The sequence below is a fragment of the Salmo trutta genome, chromosome 6 (assembly GCF_901001165.1).
Source record: "Salmo trutta chromosome 6, fSalTru1.1, whole genome shotgun sequence".
Taxonomy (NCBI): Eukaryota; Metazoa; Chordata; class Actinopteri; order Salmoniformes; family Salmonidae; genus Salmo; species Salmo trutta.
In genome coordinates, this window is record NC_042962.1 from 44,400,913 (window position 1) to 44,425,851 (window position 24,939).

The following is a 24,939-nucleotide window of genomic DNA, read 5'->3' on the forward strand; positions in this document are numbered from 1 at the left end:
AAAGAGGACCTTTGAATGGAAAAAACCCAAAACAAAGAGGAGGTTGGCTGAATGGAGGGAGGGATAGAGGGTGTGTCAGAGTGTTGTTGGCGACTGTGTTGACTCAGTAAGGTTCAGCTATCCCTGCCTGCCTCTCTCTCAGCGCTCTACAGCGGCATGCAGAGTCAGAGCTGACCCAGCCAGACAGACAGGGCCAGCTCCCCTCCCTGTCTGAAGCTCCAGAACCACAACAGGCACAGCACCCACCTGGACCCAGCTGAGATGCCCCTCCATCGGGTGAGTCAGTAGCTATCCTCTCTCTACCTGCTGTCCCTTCATTTTATGTCTGTAAATACATTAATTTCTCCATGTTTGCTAGCCTACTTACTGTTTAATGTAGAGAAAAAACGGACTGTAATATAAGCCTCAATTAGTAACATCATTTAAATGTGTTGCAGGGTTGTTGGTGAGGATGAATTCAATTATTTGTGAGAAATGGTTTTGTTTTAGTTTTTCTGAACCCAGTGAAATGATGTGGTCAGATGGTATGACAGAGATTTAGAAGACGTAGAAGAAATGGAATCAGTGGAGAGGATAGTTCAGACAACAAAATGTATGTGTATATATATATATATATATATATATATATACACACACAGTACCAGTCAAAAGTTTGGACACACCTACTCATTCAAGGGTTTTATTTTATTTTTACTATTTTCTACATTTTCTACAGGGTAGGCCGTCCTTGTAAATAAGATTTTGTCTTAACTGACTTACTTAGTTAAATATACAGTTGAAGTCGGAAGTTTACATACACCTTAGCCAAATACATTTAAACTCAGTTTTTCACAATTCCTGACATTCAATCCTAGTAAAAATTCCCTATTTTAAGAATGTGAAATGTCAGAATAATAAGAGAGAGAATGATTTATAAACGTTTCGGATAGCCTTCCACAATAAGTTGGGTGAATTTTGGCCCATTCCTCCTGACAGAGCTGGTGTAACTGAGTCAGGTTTGTAGACCTTGCTCGCACATGCTTTTTCAGTTCTGCCCACACATTTTCTATAGGATTGAGGTCAGGGCTTACATTTACATTTTAGTCATTTAGCAGATGCTCTTATCCAGAGCGACTTACAGTAGTGAATGCATACATTTCATTAAAAAAAATTCTCTGTACTGGTCCTCCTTGGGAATTGAACCCACGACCCTGACATTGTAAACACCATGCTCTACCAACTGAGCCACACGGGGCTTTGTGATGGCCACTCCAATATCTTGACTTTGTTGTCCTTAAGCCAGTTTACCACAACTTTGGAAGTATACTTGGGGTCATTGTCGATTTGGAAGACCCATTTGCGACCAAGCTTTAACTTCCTGACAGATGTCTTGAGATGTTGCTTCAATATATCCACACCAGTCCCTCCTGCAGCAAAGCACCCCCACAACATGATGCTGCCATCCCTGTGCTTCACGGTTGGGATGGTGTTCTTCGGCTTGCAAGCCTCCCCCTTTTTCCTCCAAACATAATGATGGTCATTATGGCCAAACAGTTCTATTTTTGTTTCATCAGACCAGAGGACATTTCTCCCAAAATTATGATCTTTGCCCCCATGTGCAGTTGCAAACCGTAGTCTGGCTTTTTTATGGCAGTTTCGGAGCGGTGGCTTCATCCTTGCTGAGCTCCCTTTTAGGTTATGTCGACATAGAACTCGTTTTACTGTGGATATAGATACTTTTGTACCTGTTTCCTCCAGCATCTTCACAAGGTCTTTTGCTGTTGTTCTGGGATTGATTTGCACTTTTCTCACCACAGTACGCTCATCTCTAGGAGACAAAAGACGTCTCCTTCCTGAACGGTATGGCGGCTGCGTGGTACCATGGTGTTTAAACTTGCGTACTATTGTTTGTACAGATAAACGTGGTACCTTCAGGAGTTTGGAAATTGCTCCCAAGGATTTTTTTCTGAGGTCTTGGCTGATTTCTTTTGATTTTCCCATGATGTCAAGCAAAGAGGCAGTGAGTTTGAAGGTAGGCCTTGAAATACATCCACATGTAAACCTCCAATTGACTCAAATTATTTCAATTACCCTATCAGAAGCTTCTAAAGCCATGACATCATTTTCTGGAATTTTCCAAGCTGTTTAAAGGCACAGTCAACTTAGTGTATGTAAACTTCTGAGCCACTGGAATTTGATACAGTGAATTATAAGTGAAACAATCTGTCTGGAAACAATTGTTGAAAAAATTACTTGTCATGCACAAAGTAGATGTCCTAACCGACTTGCCAAAACTATAGTTTGTTAACAAGAAATTTGTGGAGTGGTTGAACAACGAGTTATAATGACTCCAACCTAAGTGTATGTAAACTTCCGACTTCAACTGTATATATATATACTGCTCAAAAAAATAAAGGGAACACTTAAACAACACAATGTAACTCCAAGTCAATCACACTTCTGTGAAATCAAACTTTCCACTTAGGAAGCAACACTGATTGACAGTAAATTTCACATGCTGTTGTGCAAATGGAATAGACAACAGGTGGAAATTATAGACAATAAGCAAGACACCCACAATAAAGGAGTGGTTCTGCAGGTGGAGACCACAGATCACTTCTCAGTTCCTATGCTTCCTGGCTGATGTTTTGGTCACTTTTGAATGCTGGCGGTGCTTTCACTCTAGTGGTAGCATGAGACGGAGTCTACAACCCACAAGTGGCTCAGGTAGTGCAGCTCATCCAGGATGGCACATCAATGCGAGCTGAGGCAAGAAGGTTTGCTGTGTCTGTCAGCGTAGTGTCCAGAGCATGGAGGCGCTACCAGGAGACAGGCCAGTACATCAGGAGACGTGGAGGAGGCCGTAGGAGGGCAACAACCCAGCAGCAGGACCGCTACCTCCGCCTTTGTGCAAGGAGGAGCAGGAGGAGCACTGCCAGAGCCCTGCAAAATGACCTCCAGCAGGCCACAAATGTGCATGTGTCTGCTCAAACGGTCAGAAACAGACTCCATGAGGGTGGTATGAGGGCCCGATGTCCACAGGTGGGGGTTGTGCTTACAGCCCAACACCGTGCAGGACGTTTGGCATTTGCCAGAGAACACCACGATTGGCAAATTCGCCACTGGCGCCCTGTGCTCTTCACAGATGCAAGCAGGTTCACACTGAGCACGTGACAGACGTGACAGAGTCTGGAGACGCCGTGGAGAACGTTCTGCTGCCTGCAACATCCTCCAGCATGACCGGTTTGGCGGTGGGTCAGTCATGGTGTGGGGTGGCATTTCTTTGGGGGGCCGCACAGCCCTCCATGTGCTCGCCAGAGGTAGCCTGACTGCCATTAGGTACCGAGATGAGATCCTCAGACACCTTGTGAGACCATATGCTGGTGCGGTTGGCCCTGGGTTCCTCCTAACGCAAGACAATGCTAGACCTCATGTGGCTGGAGTGTGTCAGCAGTTCCTGCAAGAGGAAGGCATTGATGCTATGGACTGGCCCACCCGTTCCCCAGACCTGAATCCAATTGAGCACATCTGGGACATCATGTCTCGCTCCATCACCAACGCCACGTTGCACCACAGACTGTCCAGGAGTTGGCGGATGCTTTAGTCCAGGTCTGGGAGGAGATCCCTCAGGAGACCATCCGCCACCTCATCAGGAGCATGCCCAGGCGTTGTAGGGAGGTCATACAGGCACGTGGAGGCCACACACACTACTGAGCCTCATTTTGACTTGTTTTAAGGACATTACATCAAAGTTGGATCAGCCTGTAGTGTGATTTTCCACTTTAATTTTGAGTGTGACTCCAAATCCAGACCTCCATGGGTTGATAAATTGGATTTCCATTGATTATTTTTGTGTGATTTTGTTGTCAGCACATTCAACTATGTAAAGAAAAAAGTATTTAATAAGATTATTTCTTTCATTCAGATCTAGGATGTGTTGTTTAAGTGTTCCCTTTATTTTTTTGAGCAGTGTATATATTTTTAAATACATTGTAGAACAGTGAAGACATCAAAACTATGAAATAAAACATGGAATCATGTAGTAACCAAAAAAGTGTTAAACAAATCAAAATATATTTTTTATTTGAGATTCTTCAAAGTAGACACCCTTTGCCTTGATGACAGCTTTGCACAATCTTGGCATTCTCTCAACCAGCTTCATGAGGTAGTCACCTGGAATGCATTTCAATTAACAGGTGTGCCTTGTTAAAAGTTCATTTGTGGATTTTTTTTCCTTAATGTGTTTGAGCCAATCTGTTGTGTTGTGAAAAGATGTTATACAGAAGAACGCCCTATTTGGTAAAAGACCAAGGTCCATATTATGGCAAGAACAGCTCAAATAAGGAAAGAGAAATTACAGGTCATTATTACTTTACAACCAATTTAAAGAACTTTGAAAGTTTCTTCAAGTGCAGTCGCAAAAGCCATCAAGCGCTATTATGAAACTGGCTCTCATGAGGGCCGTCACAGGAAAGGAAGACCCGGAGTTACCTCTGCTGTAAAGGATAAGTTCATTAGAGTTACCAACCTCAGAAATTGCAGCAAATGAATGCTTCATAGAGTTCAAGTAACAAACACCTCTCAACATAAACCGTTCAGAGGAGACTGCATGAATCAGGCCTTCATGATCGAGTTGCTGAAAAGAAACCACAACTAAAGGAGACGAATAAGAAGAAGAGACTTGCTTGGGCCAAGAAATCACAAGCAATGGACATTAGACTGGTGAAAATCTCTCCTTTGATCTAATTAGTCCAAATCTGAGATTTTTGGTTCCAACTGTGTGTCTTTGTGAGATGCAGAGTAGGTAAACGGATGATCTCCGCACGTGTGGTTCCCATTGTGAAGCATGGAGGAGGTAGTGTGGGGATGCTTTGCTGGTGACACTGTCTGTGATTTATTTAGAATTCAAGCCACACTTAACTAGCATGGCTACAAGAGCATTCTGCAGCAATGGGACTATCATTTCTTTTTTAACAGGACAATGACCCAACACACTGTCTAAGGGCTATTTGACAAAGAAGGAGAGTGATGGAGTGCTTCATGAGATGATCTGGCCTCCGCAATCACCCGACCTCAACCCAATTGAGATGGTTTGAGGTCATGCTCAGCATATGTGGGAACTCCTTCAAGACTGTTGGAAAAGCGTTCCTCATGAAGCTGGTTGAGAGAATCCCAAGTGTGTGCAAAGGGTGGTTACTTTGAAGAATCTCAAATATAATATATATTTTGATTTGTTTAACACTTTTTTGGTTACTACATGATTCCATATGTGTTATTTCATAGTTTTGATGTCTTCTCTATTATTCTACAAAGTAGAAAATAGTACAAATTAAGAAATACCCTTGAATGAGTAGGTGTGTCCAAACCTTTAACTGGTACTGTATATACACACACAGTATGTTATACTTGTGTATAACTGGTGACAGAATGAGAAGAGGACAGGAAGACTTAAAAAAGGTATTAGCAACAGGGGACATGAATAATGAAACTCAATTGCTAAACATACTGCAAATAGAACAGCATAGCATAAGTGATGCTTGAGTGTTGTGATGGCGGGTGTGTTATTGATCACAATAACACAGTTCATTCAAATGAGATTAAGCAAATGGAATAGCTTTACATTAACTTTGTATTGCTTTTGGCTCTGGAAGTTCAAAGGTTTGATAGGTGTGTTAATATGCAAACCAACCATATACTTACTGCACATTGTTCAATGAACGTTTCTCAGTGAGAATGCTATCAGAAGTGTTTCCATTAGTTTTTTTGGTGCGATGATGTTATCAGTCATGAACGTGGCCAGGTGTGAGATCATTTCCTGGGACAGGGATTAAACTCTTGTCCCACCAGACATTATTTTAGATGGGTTTGAGTACCACTGCAAAGGTTGATAAGCGGATTATAAACTATTTTTATACATTGTTCATCAATCTACCTAGATAGGATTGCTAAAATGAGTGAATGGAATGCCATTCCAAACAATGGCAGAGATGATAAAACAGGTGTGTCTGTTGCCCTCAGAATTCCTCCTCTCAAAACAAGAAGAGGACAAAGTCATAGACTGACTACTCAGTGAAAACATGACACAGCAAAACAGAGTTGGTGCTTTCCACCCGGCTGGTACAGGCTAAATGGAGGAAGTTAGGAGGATGAGGATTGGACAAAGAGGCTGCTGATTCTGGACTTAAAAAGTGCTGTGCTGTGCAGCATTGGAGTGATTCTCATGAAACCAGTTTAAACATGTCTGTAGCAAATTGTTACAAAACCATGTTGCATCTGCAAAAATCATCTATCATTCTGAAGACTAAGATGTCTAGTTTTTGGCAGTTTCTTGTTTTAAATCAATCTAAAAAATGTGCCTGGATTTTGTACACTTTCACCCCAAATTCTCGTTACCGATATGTGTCCGGATTAAATTCTTGGGTCATTTTATAAAATTCTACTTTACAAAAACCTTACTTATTTTAATAAAACACAAATAATGATGCTGTAGTTTGTCCATAAATCCTAACAATTGTATACTAGTTGAAGTTTACATGAAACTACACTAATGTTCGAAAGTTTGGGATCAAGATCGGGGTGCTGGCCTTCTAGGCAGAGTTGCAAAGAAAAAGCCATATCTCAGACTGGCCAATAAAAATAAAAGATTAAGATGGGCAAAAGAACACAGACACTGGACAGAGGAGCTCTGCCTAGAAGGCCAGCATCCCGGAGTCGCCTCTTCACTGTTGACGTTGAGACTGGTGTTTTGCGGGTATTATTTAATGAAGCTGCCAGTTGAGGACTTGTCAGGCGTCTGTTTCTCAAACTAGACACTCTAATGTACTTATCCTCTTGCTCAGTTGTGCACAGGGGCCTCCCACTCCTCTTTCTATTCTGGTTAGAGCCAGTTTACGCTTTTCTGTGAAGGGAGTAGTACACAACGTTGTACAAGATCTTCAGTTTCTTGGCAATTTCTCACATAGAATAGCCTAAATATCTCAGAACAAGAATAGAATGACGAGTTTCAGAATAAATGTATTTGTTTCTGGCTATTTTGAGCCTGTTATCGAACCCACAAATGCTGATTCTCCAGATACTCAACTAGTCTAAAGATGGCCAGTTTTATTGCTTCTTTAATTAGAACAACAGTTTTCAGCTGTGCTAACATAATTGCAAAAGGGTTTTCTAGTGATCAATTAGCTTTTTAAAATTATAAACTTGGATTAGCTAACACAACGTGCTATTGGTACACAGGAGTGATGGTTGCTGATAATGGGCCTCTGTACGCCTATGTAGATATTCCATAAAAAATCTGCTGTTTCCAGCTACAATGGTCATTTACAAGATTAACAACGTCTACACTGTATTTCTGATCAATTTGATGTTATTTTAATGGACAAAAAATTTGCTTTTCTTTCAAAAACAAGAACATTTCTAAGTGACCCCAAACTTTTGAACGGTAGTGTATATATAATATTTATTACTCAAAAACAGTGTCTGTGGACATGTCTCATTACCATAACACTTTTTCAAGTTCCTGTATAACTCCAATTTTTAAATAAAGTTTTATTCACCTATGACGCATCATCTACAGGAGTAGTCCTTAGATGAGCAAAAGTTAAGGTAATTTATTTGCTTATATGCCTTCAGAATGAGGTTCTATTTCTCAAACACCCCCTTTACCCCACTTTTCGAAACAGCTTAAAAGCTAAAATTGGGGTAAAGTCTGAGCACTATTACCTTACCAACATGGATGCTTCAATGGGCTTTATTGATGTGGTCATGTTAGCTGTCACCTATTATTTGCAGATTGAGCTAAGGGGTTCTCATTACCAAAACAAAATGTCCCATTACCATGTCATTTTTTGGTCTGTTTCTGTAAAGAGAACCTTCATTTCAGTATAATCAATGGTTGTGCTGTGCTGGTAACTTTATTTATTTACTAGGACGACTTAAATCTATCCCAAGACAGTTTTTGGTTCATATCTCACATATTTAGATACTTTATAGGCATATTGTGTTATACCGTTTGCCCAAAGGATCCCATTCAATCCAGAAATGTATCTATAATACATTGAACCACAAATATCCACATCCTAATACACCAATATTACCTGTAAAGACCTTGGATACATTATTTTTCTTGTTACTTTTGACTTTTGAAAATACATGCATGTATTTTCAGTACTTACAGTGCCATCAGCAAGTATTCACATCCCTTGACTGTTTCAAAATGTTGCTACAAAGTTGAATGGATTTAATTGTAATTTTTTGTCAACGATCTACAGAAAATACTCATGTCAAAGTGCAAGTATTCAATCCCCTGAGTCAACACATGTTAGAATAACCTCTGGTTGTTGATCATTGCTAGACAACCATTCAGGTCTTGCCATAGATTTTCAAGCAGATTTAAGTCAAAACTTAACTTGGCCACTCAGGAACATTCACTGTCTTCTTGGTAAGAAACTCCAGTGTAGATTTGGCCTTGTGTTTGTTTTAGGTTATTGTCCTGCTGAATGGTGAATTCATCTTTTCCTCTAGGATTTTGCCTGTGCTTCACTCCTGAAAAAGTCCCCAGTCCTTAACGATTACAAGCATACCCATAACATGATGCAGCCACCACTATGCTTGAAAATATGGAGAGTGGTTCTCAGTAATGTGATATATTGGATTTGCCCCAAACATAACATTTTGTATTCAGGTCAAAAAGGTAATTGCTTTTCCACATTTTTTTGCACTATTACTTTATTGTCTTGTTGCAAACAGGATGCATGTTTTGGAATATTTGTATTCTGTACAAGCTTCCTTTCCCCTCTGTCAATTAGTGTGGAGTAACTACAATGTTGTTGATCCATCCTCAGTTTTCTCCTATCACAGCTATTAAATTCTCTAACTGTTTTAAAGTCACCATTGGCCTCATGGTGAAATCATGGGGAAATCCTTCCTCTCCGGCAATTGAGTCCAGAAGGATGCCTATAGTGACTGGGCGTATTGCTACACCATCCAAAGTGTAATTAATAACTTCACCATGCTCAAAGGGATATTCAATGTCTGTTTTTTTTATTTTTACCCATCTACCAGTAGGTGCCCTTCTTTGTGAGGCAATGGAAAACCTCCCTGGTCTTTGTTGTTGAATTTGTTTGAAATTCACTGTTCGACTGAGGGACCTTACAGATGTGTGTGGTGTACAGACATGAGGTAGTCATTCAAAAATCGTGTTAAACACTATTATTCCACACAAAGTGAGTCCATCCAAAACTGTTGCGGTAATGATTATTGTTACATTGGTAGTTGTGGAAATTGTTATAAAATGCATAAATACAGAGAAAAGATAATAATTATGATGAAATAGATAAGTAAAGATCCTAATGAAATTCAATTTGATTTGTCGCATCTGCCAAATACAACAACTTAACGTGAAATGCTTACTTACAAGCCCTTAACCAACAATGCATTTTTAAGAAAATATCAGTGATCATAGATCCAAGAGAATCTCAGTGATCTCTTGAGAATTTGTGTGTCAAATGTCAGTTTTGTGAGAATAACCCATAAAATTGGGGTCAGTTCCATTTAAATTCAGTCAATTCAAGAAATGTAATTGAACCCAACAGGTTGAGAGTCAAATCCAAAAACTGCTCTGGCAAAGTCAGGGAGTGATACAAAATATGTATTATTTATTTATATCAAGTCTGCTGTAGTTTGAATTTGAGATTCTAAGTATTCATTTAAACCACTGTGAACTATCATTTTGGTTGTAAAATATTACAACTTTGCTTTCATCCCATCTCATCCTAGCACCTATCCTCTCTTCACACGTTCTGATGTCTTACCATACATTTTATTGCCAACCTTTTTTGCTGGGCAGCAGATGGAAAAAGCGTAAAACAACCATCAATGGCTTATACGGGAAGTGACCTGCGTAAGTTTATTCTTGAGACTTAAAGTTGGATACTAAAAATATAAAATATATGCACATTGATCTAAATAAATTGATCAAAACAATACCCACTGGGCACACACTGGTTGAATCAATGTTGTTTCAACGTAATTTGTCACGTGGAATCAACATGAAAATACATTGGATTTGAAAAATGTCATCTAATTTCAACCAGCTTTAAAAACATTGAAATTAGGGTAAAACTTCAACTGAAATACATTGACTTAACCTGATTAACAGGTTGTTACATCAATCTAATTTCAACATAATCATCAGAACTATGTGTACGTTGAAATTGAGTTTAAAATTCCACATAGAAACGCAAAAAATATTTTTGATTGTTTTTTCAATTGGGTGATTAATATTATGTCTTTATTATTTAATTATGAATTTTAGATTTGATTAGACATATTTTATTTCACCTTGTTTCAATGTTGTAGTAAAATGCTATGTTTGAATCAACGTCATTGTTTCAACCTAAATAAAAAAGTATATTGAAATAACATGTGAAGACAAAGTCCAACAATTTCCACCTGAACAGGGACTCCTACTGGTATATGAGGGGTAATGCATTTCAGTGAGAACAAGTCCACCATCCAGATGCCTACCTCTATATACTCTGTTTAGCTTTGGAAACAAGCTGTGTTCGTTTTAGCTGAGCTATCATCTCAACACATTTTGACATTGATCGACTTCCATACTCATTTGTGTTGACTACCTAAATAACGTTAAATAGTTTTTAAAGTAACTCCTCTAACTTTTCTAACACAAGCTGTATGTGAAAGTCAATTCGGAGTGAGGCTGAGTTTATGTAGGCAACATTGACACCTGATTTGCCCAACAAAGGACCCTTTGGCTGCATTTACACAGGCAGACCAATTCTGATATTTTATTCTCACTAATTGGTCTTTTTACCAATTAGATTAGCTCTGAAAAAGAGCTGATGTGATTGGTAAAAATACAAATTAGTGGAAACAATATCAGAATTGGGCTGCCTGTGTAAATGCAGCCCATAATTTCAACATGTACCTAGGTATACTTTCATTCATCCATGGTTGATTGGATCTTTGGAAGTAGTTACCATTAGCCCTATAAATAGGATGCCAAATTCATTATATAAAAAATATACTTTTACCTTTGGACATTGTCTTTTATATGAAGGATGGTTGATTGATTTCTAATTTAATCTACAAGTTATTAATATGTTGGATTAATGTTGCCATCTCAACCAAAAATCTAAGTTGAAGAATAGGACTAAATCAAACTTTATGTGAAGTTCATTTAAAGTTTGATTTGATTTAGTGCTATTCTTCAACTTAGATTTTTGGTTGAGATGGAGACGTGAATCCAACATATCAATTGCGTTCACAATTCAATATCCAATTTGTCTACAAATGTATGATTGATATGTTCGGGTTAGGGTTATTTAGGTAGTGTACGCAAATGAGTATGGAAGCTGATCAGTGTCAAAATGTGTTTACATAACAGCTCAGCTGAAACGAACACAGCTTGTTTCCAAAGCTAAGTACAGTACATAAACTCAGGAAAAAAATAAACGTCCTCTCACTGTCAACTGCGTTTATTTTCAGCAAACTTAACATGTTTAAGTATTTGTATGAACATAACAAGATTCAACAACTGATACATAAACTGAACAAGTTTCACAGACATGTGACTAACAGAAACTGAATAATGTGTCCCTGAACAAAGGGGGGGTCAAAATCAAAAGTAACAGTCAGTATCTGGTGTGGCCACCAGCTGCATTAAGTACTGCAGTGCATCTCCTCCTCATGGACTGCACCAGATTTGCCAGTTCTTGCTGTGAGATGTTACCCCACTCTTCCACCAAGGCACCTGCAAGTTCACGCACAGAACAAGCAGTATGGCTGGTGGCATTGTCATGCTGGAGGGTCATGTCAGGATGAGCCTGCAGGAAGGGTACCACATGAGGGAGGAGGATGTCTTCCCTGTAACGCACAGCGTTGAGATTACCTGCAATGACAACAAGCTGAGTCCGATGATGCTGTAACACACCGCCCCAGACCCTCCACCTCCAAATCGATCCTGCTCCAGTGTACAGGCCTCGGTGTAACGCTCATTGAAGATAAACACGAATCCAACCATCACCCCTGGTAAGACAAAACTGTGACTTGTCTTGAGAAGAGCACTTTTTGCCTCTCCTGTCTGGTCCAGCGACGGGGGGTTTGTGCCCATAGGCGACGTTGTTGCCGGTGATGTCTGGTGAGGACCTGCCTTACAACAGGCCTACAAGCCCTCAGTCCAGCCTCTCTCAGCCTATTGCGGACAGTCTGAGCACTGACGGAGGGATTGTGCGTTCCTGGTGTAACTCAGGCAGTTGTTGTTGCCGTCCTGTACCTGTCCCGCAGGTGTGATGTTCGGATGTACTGATCCTGTGCAGGTGTTGGTACACGTGGTCTGCCACTGCGAGGACGATCAGCTGTCTCCCTGTAGCGCTGTCTTAGGCGTCTCACAGTAGAGACATTGCAATTTATTGCCCTGGCCACATCTGCAGTCCTCATGCTTCCTTGCAGCATGCCTAAGGCACGTTCACGCAGATGAGCAGGGACCCTGGGCATCTTTCTTTTGGTGTTTTTCAGAGTCAGTAGAAAGGCCTCTTTAGTGTCCTAAGTTTTCATAATTGTGACCTTAATTGCCTACCGTCTGTAAGCTGTTAGTGTCTTAACGACCGTTCCACAGGTGCATGTTCATTAATTGTATATGGTTCATTGAACAAGCATGGGAAACAGTGTTTAAACCCTTTACAATGAAGATATGTGAAGTTGTTTGGATTTTTACGAATTATCTTTGAAAGACAGGGTCCTGAAAAAGGGATGTTTCTTTTTTTGCTGAGTTTAGATGTAGCCATCTGGATTGTAGACTTGTTCTCACTGAAGTGCATTTCCCCCTCATATACCAGTAGGAGTCACTGTTCAGGCAGGAATCGTTCGACTGTGCCTTCACATTTTATTTTGATATACCTCGTTATTTAGGTTGATGGCATGATGTTGAAACAATGACGTTGATTCAAAAATACAATTTTACTATCAACATTGAAACAAGGTCAAATAAAATATGTCTATCAAATATGAAATTCAACATCATTTCAACCACCCGATATATATTGAATATAGGATGAAAATGATTTATTAATGTTTCTACGTTTTCCACATTGATTCCACATCACAATATGTTGACAAATGACATTCCAACAACGTTGATTGAACCAGTGTATGCCCAGTGGGTAGTGTGCATGAATCTCTGGGTCTGTGCGAGACTGAGGTGGATGTCCCGTTCACTTAGACTGATCCCAGATCTGTACGAGTTGACGAGACAGCACAAACAGATCTGGGACCAGGCTACTGTTGACTGACATTGAGCGGTTGCCATAATGTATGTCAGGACAGGACAGTTATCTGGGCCTTGACTCCTACTCGACTTTGGCCCCTGACTCCTACTTTCCCTAATGTTTCTGATCAGGTATCCAGGGGGATGACAACCTCCAGTCCATGATCGTTGGCACGGTGATGAGGAAGATTAAGTCTCGCACCTGGAAGAAGCAGCGCTACTTCAAGCTGCAGGAGGACTGCATGACCATCTGGTACAAGTCCAAGAAGGCCGGGAACACCCACTCCACATGTGAGTAGTGACATTTACAGTACATGCTTAGACAATGTTTGGGCAACGTTTAGACAACATCACCTACTGACAGACACACATTTTGTCACATTTGACACTTATTATACCATTGTACACATCAAGATTATGTTCGGCAGCAGGTTATACACTGACTGTACAAAACGTGAGTTGCACCCCCTTTCGCCCTCAGAACAGCCTCAATTCGTCAGGGCATGGACTCTACAAGGTGTCATAATCGTTCCACAGGGATGCTGCCCTATGTTGACTCCAGTGCTTCACACAGTTGTGTCAAGTTGGCTGGATGTCCTTTGGTTCGTGGACCATTCTTAATACACACAGGAAACTGTTGAGCGTGAAAAACCTAGCAATGTTGCAGTTCTTGACACACTCAAACCAGTGCGCCTGGCACCTACTACCATACCCCGTTCAAAGGCTCTTAAATCTTTTGTCTTGTTCATTCACCCTCTGAATGGCACACACACAATCCATGTCTCAATTGTCTCAAGGCTTAAAAATCCTTCTTTAACCTGTCTCCCCCCTTCATCTACACTGATTGAAGTGGATTTAACAAGTGATACCTGGTCAGTGACACCTGGATTCACCTGGTCAGTCTATGTCATAGAAAAAGCAGGTGTTCCTAATGTTTTGCACACTCCTTTGAGTAATTTTGTCGTTGCAGGGCTCTAGTTTTATCATCACTGAAGTTAGTGATAATACTGGGCTATAGGGTTCACCGTGTACCTAAAGACTTGACTTATTCCCTTTGGCCACGAGTGGAGCAAAGGGCCTAAAGAAGATAGCTGAATACCTAAAGAGATACCTAAGTAGATAGTATTCAGCTTCTCTTCTCCCTTTCAACAGTCTCTGTGAGTGACGTGGAGACGGTGCGTGAGGGCCACCAGTCAGAGGTTCTGCTAAGCATCGCAGACGAGTTTCCCCCGGGACGCTGCTTCACCTTGGTGTTCCGTGGTCGCCGTGGCAACCTGGACCTGGTGGCAGACTCGGTGGATGAGGCCCAGTCCTGGATCAAAGGCATGAGGAAGCTGATCGAGAACCTGGAGAACATGGCCGAGAGTGAGAAGCTTGACCAGTATCCTTTCTGACAAGCTAAACCAATCAATCAAATGTATTTACAAAGCCCTGTATACTATATCAACAGTTGTCACAAAGTTCTTAACAGGAACCTGGGCAAATACAACACATAGTCCTAGCTAGTTTGCTTAATGAAGTTAAGAAGTGCACTATACACGTGTATAGCAGAGTATCGTTTGTGTTATAGCTTCTATAGTTTCGCTGTAGCATGATGACGTTTCCCTTAAGCGACATTTCCAGGTGGATCTGTGAATGGTTTAAGAAGGCTGATAAGAACAACGACGGCAGAATGAACTTCCGGGAGATCAGGGTCCTGCTGAAGATGATGAACGTGGACATGAACGAACATCACGCTCACCGACTCTTCATGGTAAAAGCCCTGAGATCATCTTAATAAGGCCGTATATCTTTGATTCTTGTACATTGCTGGTGTCTGTTGAGGCCTGAAGACCTTTCTCCATTTTATCCACAGACGGCAGACAAGTCTCAGACGGGGACTCTGGAGGATGATGAGTTTGTCCTGTTCTACAAGATGCTGACCCAGAGAGAGGACGTTCTCAGGGTGTTCCAGGACTACTCTGGCGATGGACAGAAGCTGTCTCTGCGGGACCTGGAGGAGTTCCTGAGAGACGAACAACTGGAGGAGGTGGACGGGGTTCAGCAGCTGGCCATGGAGCTCATCGAGCGCTACGAACCCTCTGACACAGGTAGTACTGACCTCTGACCCTGGCATGATTTGTGGCTATAGCTGAACAATCACACCCTACGAATGATCAGGTCAATAACCATATCATCCGATCAACATCACGGTCAAGCAGTTCTTGTTATTTCAACCAAGAACAAATATATTTTAATGAACATCGTGATGGTTGTAATGAAAAATAGAAATATATGGTTTGAACTGATAGCAATTTTTTTTTTTTGTCTTTGTTTTTGTGTTTCATAGCCAAGATGCTGAAGGCCATGTCTATCGATGGTTTCCTGATGTACCTGGCATCGGCTGAGGGCTCCATCTTCCACCCCAGACAACAGAGCCTGTACCAGGACATGACCCAGCCCCTCAACCACTATTTCATCTCCTCTTCACACAACACATACCTGATGGAGGACCAGCTTTTAGGACACAGCAGTGTTGAGGGATACATACGGTATGTACTCTACACTAGTGGTGGCTGATGGGAAGGCTTCGTAGGCCGTTCTTGAGAGATGATCTTGATCTCTGTCTTGAGGTGAATTATGACACAACTTTTGTAAGACAGAATCTGAGGGATTGATTGTTGTCCATTCAAATTAATGTACTCTGGGACAAAGTCCAAAAATGCTAACTTGTTTCTTCCTCGTTAGGGCTTTGAAGCGAGGCTGTCGGTGTGTAGAAGTAGACTGTTGGGACGGTCCCAATGGAGAGCCTATCGTCTACCACGGACACACTTTCACCTCCAAGATCCTCTTCAAAGATGTTGTGAATGCACTGAGAAACTATGCCTTCAAGGTATTTATTTAATCCGAAGAAATTGTAATGACAAGATTTAACCTCTTTGTATGGTATGCTTCACAAGTATTCTCTGCACTATCATGACATAATGTTTACATATCAGTACAGAATACAGTGGTGTTTTTAACTATTCAGATCCAATCATTGTTTAGCATTTTCATGGTCCATTTACCAGTGCAGTACTTTGCACACAGGAATCCAAGAACTCGCAGTACCTTGCAGTATCAACACACTCTTCACTCAACACCTCATTATATGTGTATGAGTCAGGAGGGGGATCATTCTGTCATGATATCCCAAAGCCACGGGCCTTTCAGAAAGCAGAGCCCTCACACAGTAAACCAGCACATGACCGGCCTGTCAAAGACTTATCCTGTTCTGTGCCAAAATGGTCCCCCGTGCCGCCAGGTTCATGATGTGTGTCAGGGTTTCAGGGCCCTGGTCAAAAGTAGTGCACTGCATAGGGAATAAGGTGCCATTTGGGATGCAGCCATTCATACAGGACAGCCCAGAATGTAGTGGATGGACTACATAGAGGGTGCCGTTTGGGACACACTCTCTGTCTGTCTGCAACTGGATGGTGGCCTGGGCTGCTTCATGCGACCCCTGTCCTATCTGCCTGAGTTTAGAAGCTGCTGGTGTACAGAGACTGGTAGCAGGTATAGCCTTTCTCCTCACACTGAGAATGCTGCAGTCCAGTGTTGAATTATTCACTCCCCCCTTCCTCCCCTCCCAGGTATCAGAGTACCCGGTCATCCTGTCCACCGAGAACCACTGCGGTGTTGAACAGCAGCGAGTCATGGCCCAACACCTCAACACCATCCTTGGGGACAAGCTACTGAAAAGCACCCTGGATGGAAAGATACCCGTCAGCTTTCCTTCTCCTGAGGTGAGGCAGGCACCAGGAACAGTAGCCAGGTAATCTGCTCTGATCGGACTCTCACCACGTCATAGCAAGGGCAAACGTAGCGTGATGGTGGTGGTGATGGGACAGAATTGTCCCGCACAAATACAATTACTACAATGGACATTACTATTCCAATTCAAGCCAGCATTCTGCAATGGGTGGACCGGCGGCCATATTGAGTTTACCCATGTCAAATTGCTATGGGCTGCAGTCCAAACACGTTATTTTGACCCCCTCAGCTATTGCGCTATCCACTTTCCATCGGGGGAATCCCAGTTGAAACTGGATGCAGTTTGATTGCCATCTTAAGTGGAAGTCCAATTCACTAACGTTGCCCCCCTCGGCCCTCAATTTAGCTCGAGGGAGCGAGTGAACAACTTTGGACCTAGGCTACCTGCCGCCCTCAACAAAACACTTTAGGGTGGAGTCAGTGTACAGTATGTACATTATTAAGCCAGTTTATCATGTTGATAGAATGCCTCAAAGATAATTGAAGAGCACATTCATTAGAATTCACACAGAATTTCAGATTACGTTTTTATAATCACTGTTTTATCATATTAATATAAGGCTATAAAACAGATTGACCTGCCCAAAAAGTGAATTGTACAAAATCTAAATGTATTCCAATACATTACATGTAATCAAAAGAATAATGAATACTAATTTGAGATATGCAAATACTGAATATGTGGCAGAAAGCAAAAATAAATAATGCATATAAATGCATATAAATAATGCAGTTTTAACATAGAACCCAGATTAAAGGAAGAGTTTGGGAAACCCTGCTGTAGAGTGAGTAGAGACTGTCTTGCTTACCTACCTTTCTGTCAGTACCGCCCGGGCCATATGATCTGTGCTGTAAGATGCAACACTGGCACCGTGAACTTTTAAAAAGCCACAATGTTGTTTCCTCAGCACTGAATAGAATATGATTGATTGTTCTCTCAGCCTAGTCTTTCGACATTGTATTGGGCGTGACCGGCAGGTCCATGTAGGACAATGAATGCAAAGACTTTATATGCCCTGCATCTCAATGCAAAGACTATGGTCTGTCTGTGCATGATGTATATTTGTTCTGCCTCAGTGATTGTAGAATACTGTGCCCACAATCATCAAGTACGCATCAAGTATCTATTCCCTGACTCTAAATATCTATTATGTTCCATTATCAATATGCAATAGAGAGATAGGTTGAGAGAGAGGTGAAGTCGAGAGGCTTTCTGAAACATGCCCTGGTAAAGAAGCATGATATCTATTCCCTGGTGATGAAACGATCTAGATCCATTGTTCTGATTAACAGGAGCTGAAGGGGAAGATTCTTCTCAAGGGGAAGAAGATCGGAGGTCTGGAGGAGAGTCTGAACGGGCTGGTGGAGCCGGAGGACTCCCTGACAGGAGAGGTGAGCGACGAGGACGAGGCGGCTGACATCGATGAGGACAGCCTCCACAGCAACAGCCTCCGACGCACGGCCAAGGTAGGCTACTGGTGTGTCTGTGTGGGTGGGGGTGGGGGATGCCTGTGTGCGGAATTGTGCATGCGACATTGATGAGGGTAACCTCTGCAGTCACAGCCAAGGTGGGCTACTGAGCTGTCCGACCGCTCACCACTTTGTCTAGGGTTTGACCTGCGAGACGTTTGTCTGTGTGTCTTGTCTAGGGTTTCAAAGGGAGGGTATATTACTGGACAGTTTTGAAGTTTACCAGTAAACTACCAGAATTTTGGTATCTTTCCCCCTTTTGGGTACTTCAGATTATCACAGGTGTCTGTAATTATCTCTGTTCCTCTGTGTTGCCTATCACATGTAAAATATAGGAAATACTTCAATAAGATGATAGAATGACAAAGCTGTAAAACATTATCCTACATATAAACCATCAACTTTGTGAATACCATTGGTATTTAACATGAGTGTGAAATATCCTTTATATATTTTTTTGCACACTTTTTGGTATTTTACTATGTCAATATTTGTTGTTAATGTTTTGCCAACCGAACTGGAAAAATAGTTTGCAGAGTTCATTGAAAATAATGCCATTGTTGAATAGATTTTTTTTCATGAATTAGTCTATTTTCTCTTGAACCATGTGGTCTATCTACTAGAAACTCAAGGACAATATGGACACAGATAAAAAACAATTTATACTATATATGAATTTTTTAAAAGTTATTCAAGTATGAATTACTAAAGTTACAATAGATTGGCATAGATGTTCTGTTAATTACCAAAATTACTGAGGATTCCGGTAACTTTGGTAAACTACCGGTAGCTTTGCAACCTTAGTCCTGTCACTAAACTACCTGGTTGTAGTCGTATATATTTCAGTCACTCCGTCTCAACTCCATCTCCCGCTCTCATATCCACTTAGCATTAGACGTCACTCACTCACTCCTCCATTGTCCCTCAAATCCATCAGGGCAAAAGTGTATCATCAGTCTGAATCTGCTGATGTGTTGACTTAACCAAGTGATAACACTGTTAAAGAACTGATATTGTCCAAGGGTTGCATTCAACTCTGACATCGCTCATGAAAGATATAGGGCTAAAGCCAGCGACTAGACCAAGTCAGCCTCCTAGCGGTGCCATACGAACACCAGAGATAGCCATAGACAGAGAGAGCCGACGGCACCAACACTCTTTCAAGACTGTACTACTGTCTTGAGAGAGAAGACTGACTGACTGGCTGACTGACTGTTGGGTAGAAGGTTGCGGGTAGAGGCAGAGAGCCCTCTAAAATGAGACACTTGTTTGAAGTCAGGGATCACCTATGTAGCCAAACACTGAAGCACCTCTGACCTTATTCTTTGTTCTTTCATGATATCGGTCAATAACAAGGAGTGCCCATTAACAGATTAGGTGGGAGTCCATGGGTCTAAGACATCATTTAACATTGATACTCTATGTTTAATGAACGGCATAAATTAGAATGCCATACTAGGGTTGACATGGTTTGATCAATATGGTAATCAGGGGTAAAGCCAGTAGTCTACAGGAGCAGTGAGTTCTGGGATGCCCTTGGCCCTGGTGTAACTACTCTGATGATGGCTGTCCTGTCCTAAAGACAGACTGTAGCTCAGAGTCTCTGTTTGTGTTCGGCTCCGGATCTGGTTTCATATAGAGGCAGCCCAGGTGTGCACTAGGACTGGGGAGACCTGGTTGCATCGCTAATTAGTCTGGCCTTGTGCCCGCCTGCATACCTCAACCTTCCGGTCATCGAAGCCTGATTGGCACTGGCAGACCTACTGTGGTTGGCTTCAATAGTGAAGTATCACTTGCTCCATATTGGGGTTGTCCCGGTCCACTTGCAGCTTTCACCCATGGCTAGCTACACTCCACTCCTCCTCTCGAACTTTACGGGTGCCATATTGTCAAAACTAGGGTTTTACTGTATATATCCAATCCTCCTAGAGCAGTTTCCCCAAGCCATTGCCCAATTTATAGGTAGTTGAGTTGAATGTAGCTTAGTAAGGTCAACACTCCAATTTCCCCGCTGTGGATCAATAGAGTTTATTCAATTCAACTCTCCTTCTTTTCGTCAGAAATCGAAGCAGCGTCTGTCAAAGGAGCTGTCGGACTGCGTGGTTTACTGCAAGAGTGTCCACTTCAGCAGCTTCAAGCACTCCCGCATTCACTCCAAGTTCTACGAGATATCCTCCTTCACAGAGTCCAAAGCCCGCAAACACTTGAGAGAGGCAGGTGGGGCTTGAATCCCTACAGTAACTCATGACATCATCAGTCAGGGTCAACCAGTCACTAACTCACTCACTCGGGACAGTTTGTGTCATTCTGTTTGGACCTCAAAACAGAAGCCAAAAGTTGTTGATTTACTAAAAGGAAATGTTGTCTGATTAGTGAGATTTTGTCAGTTATTCATTCAGTGGCAAGGGCCGAAACAGAGGCAGAACGACTAGAAGACACAGTGCTTTGTCTGTGTACTGTTCAATTGCATGGTTCCTCAAGCTCATCTCATGTATGATTAACTGCCTGTCTCTCCCAGGGGAAGAGTTTGTGCATCACAATGCCAGGCAGCTGACCAGGGTTTATCCCAGTGGCCTCAGAACAGACTCCTCCAACTTCAACCCACAGGAGATGTGGAACACAGGGACTCAAATAGGTGAGGGCCATTTTAGGTTGTTCTAAGGCACGAAACAATGATTAAACAAAATATAAATGTCCAATTTCCAAACATGACTTTGTGAAGCTAGTTAAGCTCATATTTCTGTTCATTCGGATCAGTTGGTTAATTTCTCTGTTTTCCTTGCTACCTCAGTTGCGTTGAATTTCCAGACGGCAGGGGTTGAGATGGACCTCAACGATGGACTGTTCAGTCAAAATGGCAGCTGTGGCTATGTCCTCAAACCTGACTTCATGAGGATGTCAGAGAGGAGGTTCGATCCTGAGGTTTCACAGAACCGGGAAGGCTACCAACCCCGCAGTCTCTGCATTCAGGTACAAATAACAAACTGAGACCTACCTAAGACACAACCTGAGCAACAACAGAAAAACTACAGAAACCAAGTGGAATGCTAACCTACCAATCTGACCTCAAACTCTCTCATTGTGTGTGTGTATATATTTGTGTGTGTTTTCAAGGTGATCAGTGGACAGCAGCTTCCCAAAGTGAATATCAAGGAGAGCTCCGTTGTGGACCCGTTTGTCAGAGTGGAGATCCATGGACTTCCTCTAGACCAGGCCAAGCAGGAGACCAGATACATAGACAACAATGGTACACACCCATTCCAATCACATAAATGCTTATAATGTAACTTTTTACAGAAATGCTGATACATAAAAGCAGTATATTACAGTATTATATTATATTATTTTATATATTAATAAATTGTGTTTGCTCAGGGTTCAATCCAGTGTGGTATGACACTTTGCGGTTCACCATCCATGCGCCTGAACTGGCCCTGGTACGCTTTGTGGTGGAGGACTACGACAAGGCGTCAAAGAATGATTTTGTCGGACAGTATACCTTGCCTTTCTCATGTATTCAGCAAGGTAAGGCTCATCCATGTATTTAAGCATTTTGTACAAACTCAATATATAACCTCCTAATATGACAGTCATACACTACCGTTCAAAAGTTTGGGGTCACTGAGAAATGTCCTTGTTTTTGAAAGAAAAACACATTCTTTGTCCATTAAAATAACATCAAATTAATCTGAAATACAGTGTAGACATTGTTAATGTTGTAAATTACTATTGTAGCTGGAAACAGCAGATTTGTAATGGAATATCTACATAGGATTACAGAGGCCCATTATCAGCAACCATCACTCCTGTGTTCCAATGGCACGTTGTGTTAGCTAATCTAAGTTTATCATTTTAAAAGGCTAATTGGTCATTAGAAAACCCTTTTGCAATTATGTTAGCACAGCTGAAAACTGTTGTCCTGATTAAAGAAGCAATAAAACTGGCCTTCTTTAGACGAGTTGAGTATCTGGAGCATCAGCATTTGTGGGTTCGATTACAGGCTCAAAATGACCAGAAACAAAGAACTTTCTTCTGAAACTCGTCAGTCTATTCTTGTTCTTAGAAATGAAGGCTATTCCATGCGAGAAATTGCAATGAAACTGAAGATCTCGTACAACGCTGTGTACTACTCCCTTCACAGAACAGTGCAAACTGTCTCTAACCAGAATAGAAAGAGTGGGAGGCCCCGGTGCACAACTGAGCAAGAGGACAAGTACATTAGAGTGTCTAGTTTGAGAAACAGACGCCTCACAAGTCCTCAACTGGCAGCTTCATTAAATAGGACCCGCAAAACACCAGTCTCAACGTCAACAGTGAAGAGGCGACTCCGTGATGCTGGCCTTCTAGGCAGAGTTGCAAAGAAAAAGCCATATCTCAGACTAGCCAATAAAAAGAAAATATTAAAATGGGCAAAAGAACACAGACACTGGACAGAGGAACTTTAGTCTTAGTGGTGTTGCAGACTCTGGGGCCTTTCAGAACAGGTGTATGTATACTGAGATCATGTGACAGATCATGTGACACTTAGATTGCACACAGGTGGACTTTATTTAACTAATTATGTGACTTCTGAAGGTAATTGGTTGCAACAGATCTTATTTAGGGGCTTCATAGCAAAGGGGGTGAATACATATGCATTCACGACTTTTCCGTTATTTATTTTATTTCACTTCACTAATTTGGACTATTTTGTGTATGTCCATTACATGAAATCCAAATAAAAATCCATTTAAATTAGAGGTTGTAATGAAAGAAAATAAGAAAAACGCCAAGGGGTGAATACTTTTGCAAGGCACTGTAATGGGCCACTGTACGCCTATTTAGATATTCCATAAAAAAATCTGCCGTTTCCAATTTGATGTTATTTTAATGGACAAAATGTTTTGCTTTTCTTTCAAAAACAAGGACATTACTTAGTGACCCCAAACTTTTGAACGGCAGTGTACGTAATAGCATGTAATACGATGGGATCAATGACCTACTACAGCTGTTTTACTCCCATTTCCAGGATACCGTCACATCCACCTCCTGTCTAAGGATGGAACCAGTATTCCTTCCGCCTCCTTATTTGTACATGTTAGAATCACTAACCTTGTATGAGCTGAATGTTAGAGATTCCAGTCGCTGCTTGCCTCTCTGGCATTTACAAGACTTGTAGATGGAACACACTGAAGGTGGAAGACACTGATGGTGAAAGATGCTGAAGGCGGAAGACGTGACTAAAAGAGAACAAACTTTCGTTCATAGTTTTACCAGACAGTTTTGACGTTCAAGAGCTAGTTTCACAAACTATGTAATGAATACTTTCTGTAGCTACTTCCTCAAAATAGTATGTAATGTTGTGCATATACTAAGCCAAATGTTTTTTGTAGGTATTAATGTACTTTTAGAAAGTATGATTGGTGTGGTTTTCACTTGTGATCTATAATTCTATATTTATAGTGTGTATTCCCAATCAGATGTATTACTGAAGAACTGGCTCTGGGATGATTCTGTTTTCCCAACTCTGTGTCATCAAATGCTAGTCAACTACACAACTGTACTTGAGATTATTTTTTGTTTTGCTGCAATGGTATGTAGCTGAGAAATGTGCCACCACCGGTCAAGAGTAATGACACATTTGAACATAATTTCAGTCAGTCTTCTTATCCACACCACATTATTTTCTATGAACCAAGCTCCTCAAGAACGTACCATTGATGAGGCTGTTTGGTTAGAGTTGCCTAGGCTTACTGTAGGACACATTTCCTCCCTCTTTTGCCTATTGGCAAGTTTTGGTTTAAAATGGGTTATGATGCCAATGAAAACTAATATACTCCATTCCTCATCTCTCTCTCTAATGCATATTATCATTTCCATGAACAATATTCTGAACAATCTGTTTAGTATAAACAGCAATTATAGCGGAACTCAAAAAATGCCTCAACTCGTGTCATCTGTTTTGGATCATTTTATAGATAGAAATATTTGCTGCTGGGTTAATAGTTGTATATTTTTGTACACACACTGTGTGTGTTTGTGATGTATAGCAGGGGTCTCCAACCCTGTTCCTGGAGAGCTACTCTACTGTAGATTTTCGCTCCAATCCCAGTTGTAACTAACAACCAGCTTTATCAAACAGCTAATTATTAGAATCTTGTATGCTAGATTAGGGTTGGAGTGAAAACCTACAGGATGTTAGCTCTCCGGGAACAGGGTTGGAGAGCCCTGATGTATAGCCTGTTCTATTGTGTTATAGCATATCTATTAACTCTTTTTGTAATATTGTCCAGTTCAGACTTCATATACCTGTATTATTTGTATATGTATTTAGCTATGTGTGCATGCACTACAGTAGTTAGTTATTTGCCATATCCATTTGCAAATAAAGATCATTTTCATTTATCTAAGGAGTTCAGAGACTGGTGAGATTAGAT

General features: G+C 41.3%; 1 protein-coding gene across 5 annotated transcripts; it reads left to right on the forward strand.

Moving 5' to 3' along the window:
* Positions 1-84: 84 nt before the first annotated feature.
* Positions 85-24,907, forward strand: LOC115195986 (1-phosphatidylinositol 4,5-bisphosphate phosphodiesterase delta-4). 5 transcript variants are annotated; one of them, XM_029756404.1, is made up of 16 exons: positions 85-276; positions 9,824-9,877; positions 13,394-13,552; positions 14,414-14,642; positions 14,885-15,014; positions 15,117-15,351; positions 15,591-15,792; positions 15,989-16,133; positions 16,873-17,025; positions 18,347-18,520; positions 20,584-20,740; positions 21,042-21,158; positions 21,315-21,493; positions 21,638-21,770; positions 21,899-22,048; positions 23,532-24,907. In XM_029756404.1, exons 2-16 carry the CDS (start codon positions 9,853-9,855, stop codon positions 23,621-23,623), a joined length of 2,280 nt encoding a protein of 759 aa, XP_029612264.1. In that variant the 5' UTR covers positions 85-276; positions 9,824-9,852; the 3' UTR covers positions 23,624-24,907. The 5 variants fall into 5 exon arrangements, with proteins under 5 accessions (XP_029612264.1, XP_029612261.1, XP_029612265.1 ...); XM_029756401.1 differs by having other exon boundaries at positions 86-276; positions 9,754-9,877; XM_029756403.1 differs by lacking the exon at positions 85-276 and adding an exon at positions 8,650-8,668 and having other exon boundaries at positions 9,754-9,877.
* The last annotated feature ends 32 nt before the right edge of the window (positions 24,908-24,939 follow it).

Bases quoted from the DNA above. Each gene is read 5' to 3' on its own strand.
- LOC115195986 (XM_029756404.1), top strand. From the start codon at position 9,853: ATGGCTTATACGGGAAGTGACCTGC. The intron at 16,134-16,872 runs GTATTTATTTAA...CTCCCCTCCCAG, and splicing joins TGAGAAACTATGCCTTCAAG to GTATCAGAGTACCCGGTCAT. The intron at 21,771-21,898 runs GTACACACCCAT...GTGTTTGCTCAG, and splicing joins CAGATACATAGACAACAATG to GGTTCAATCCAGTGTGGTAT.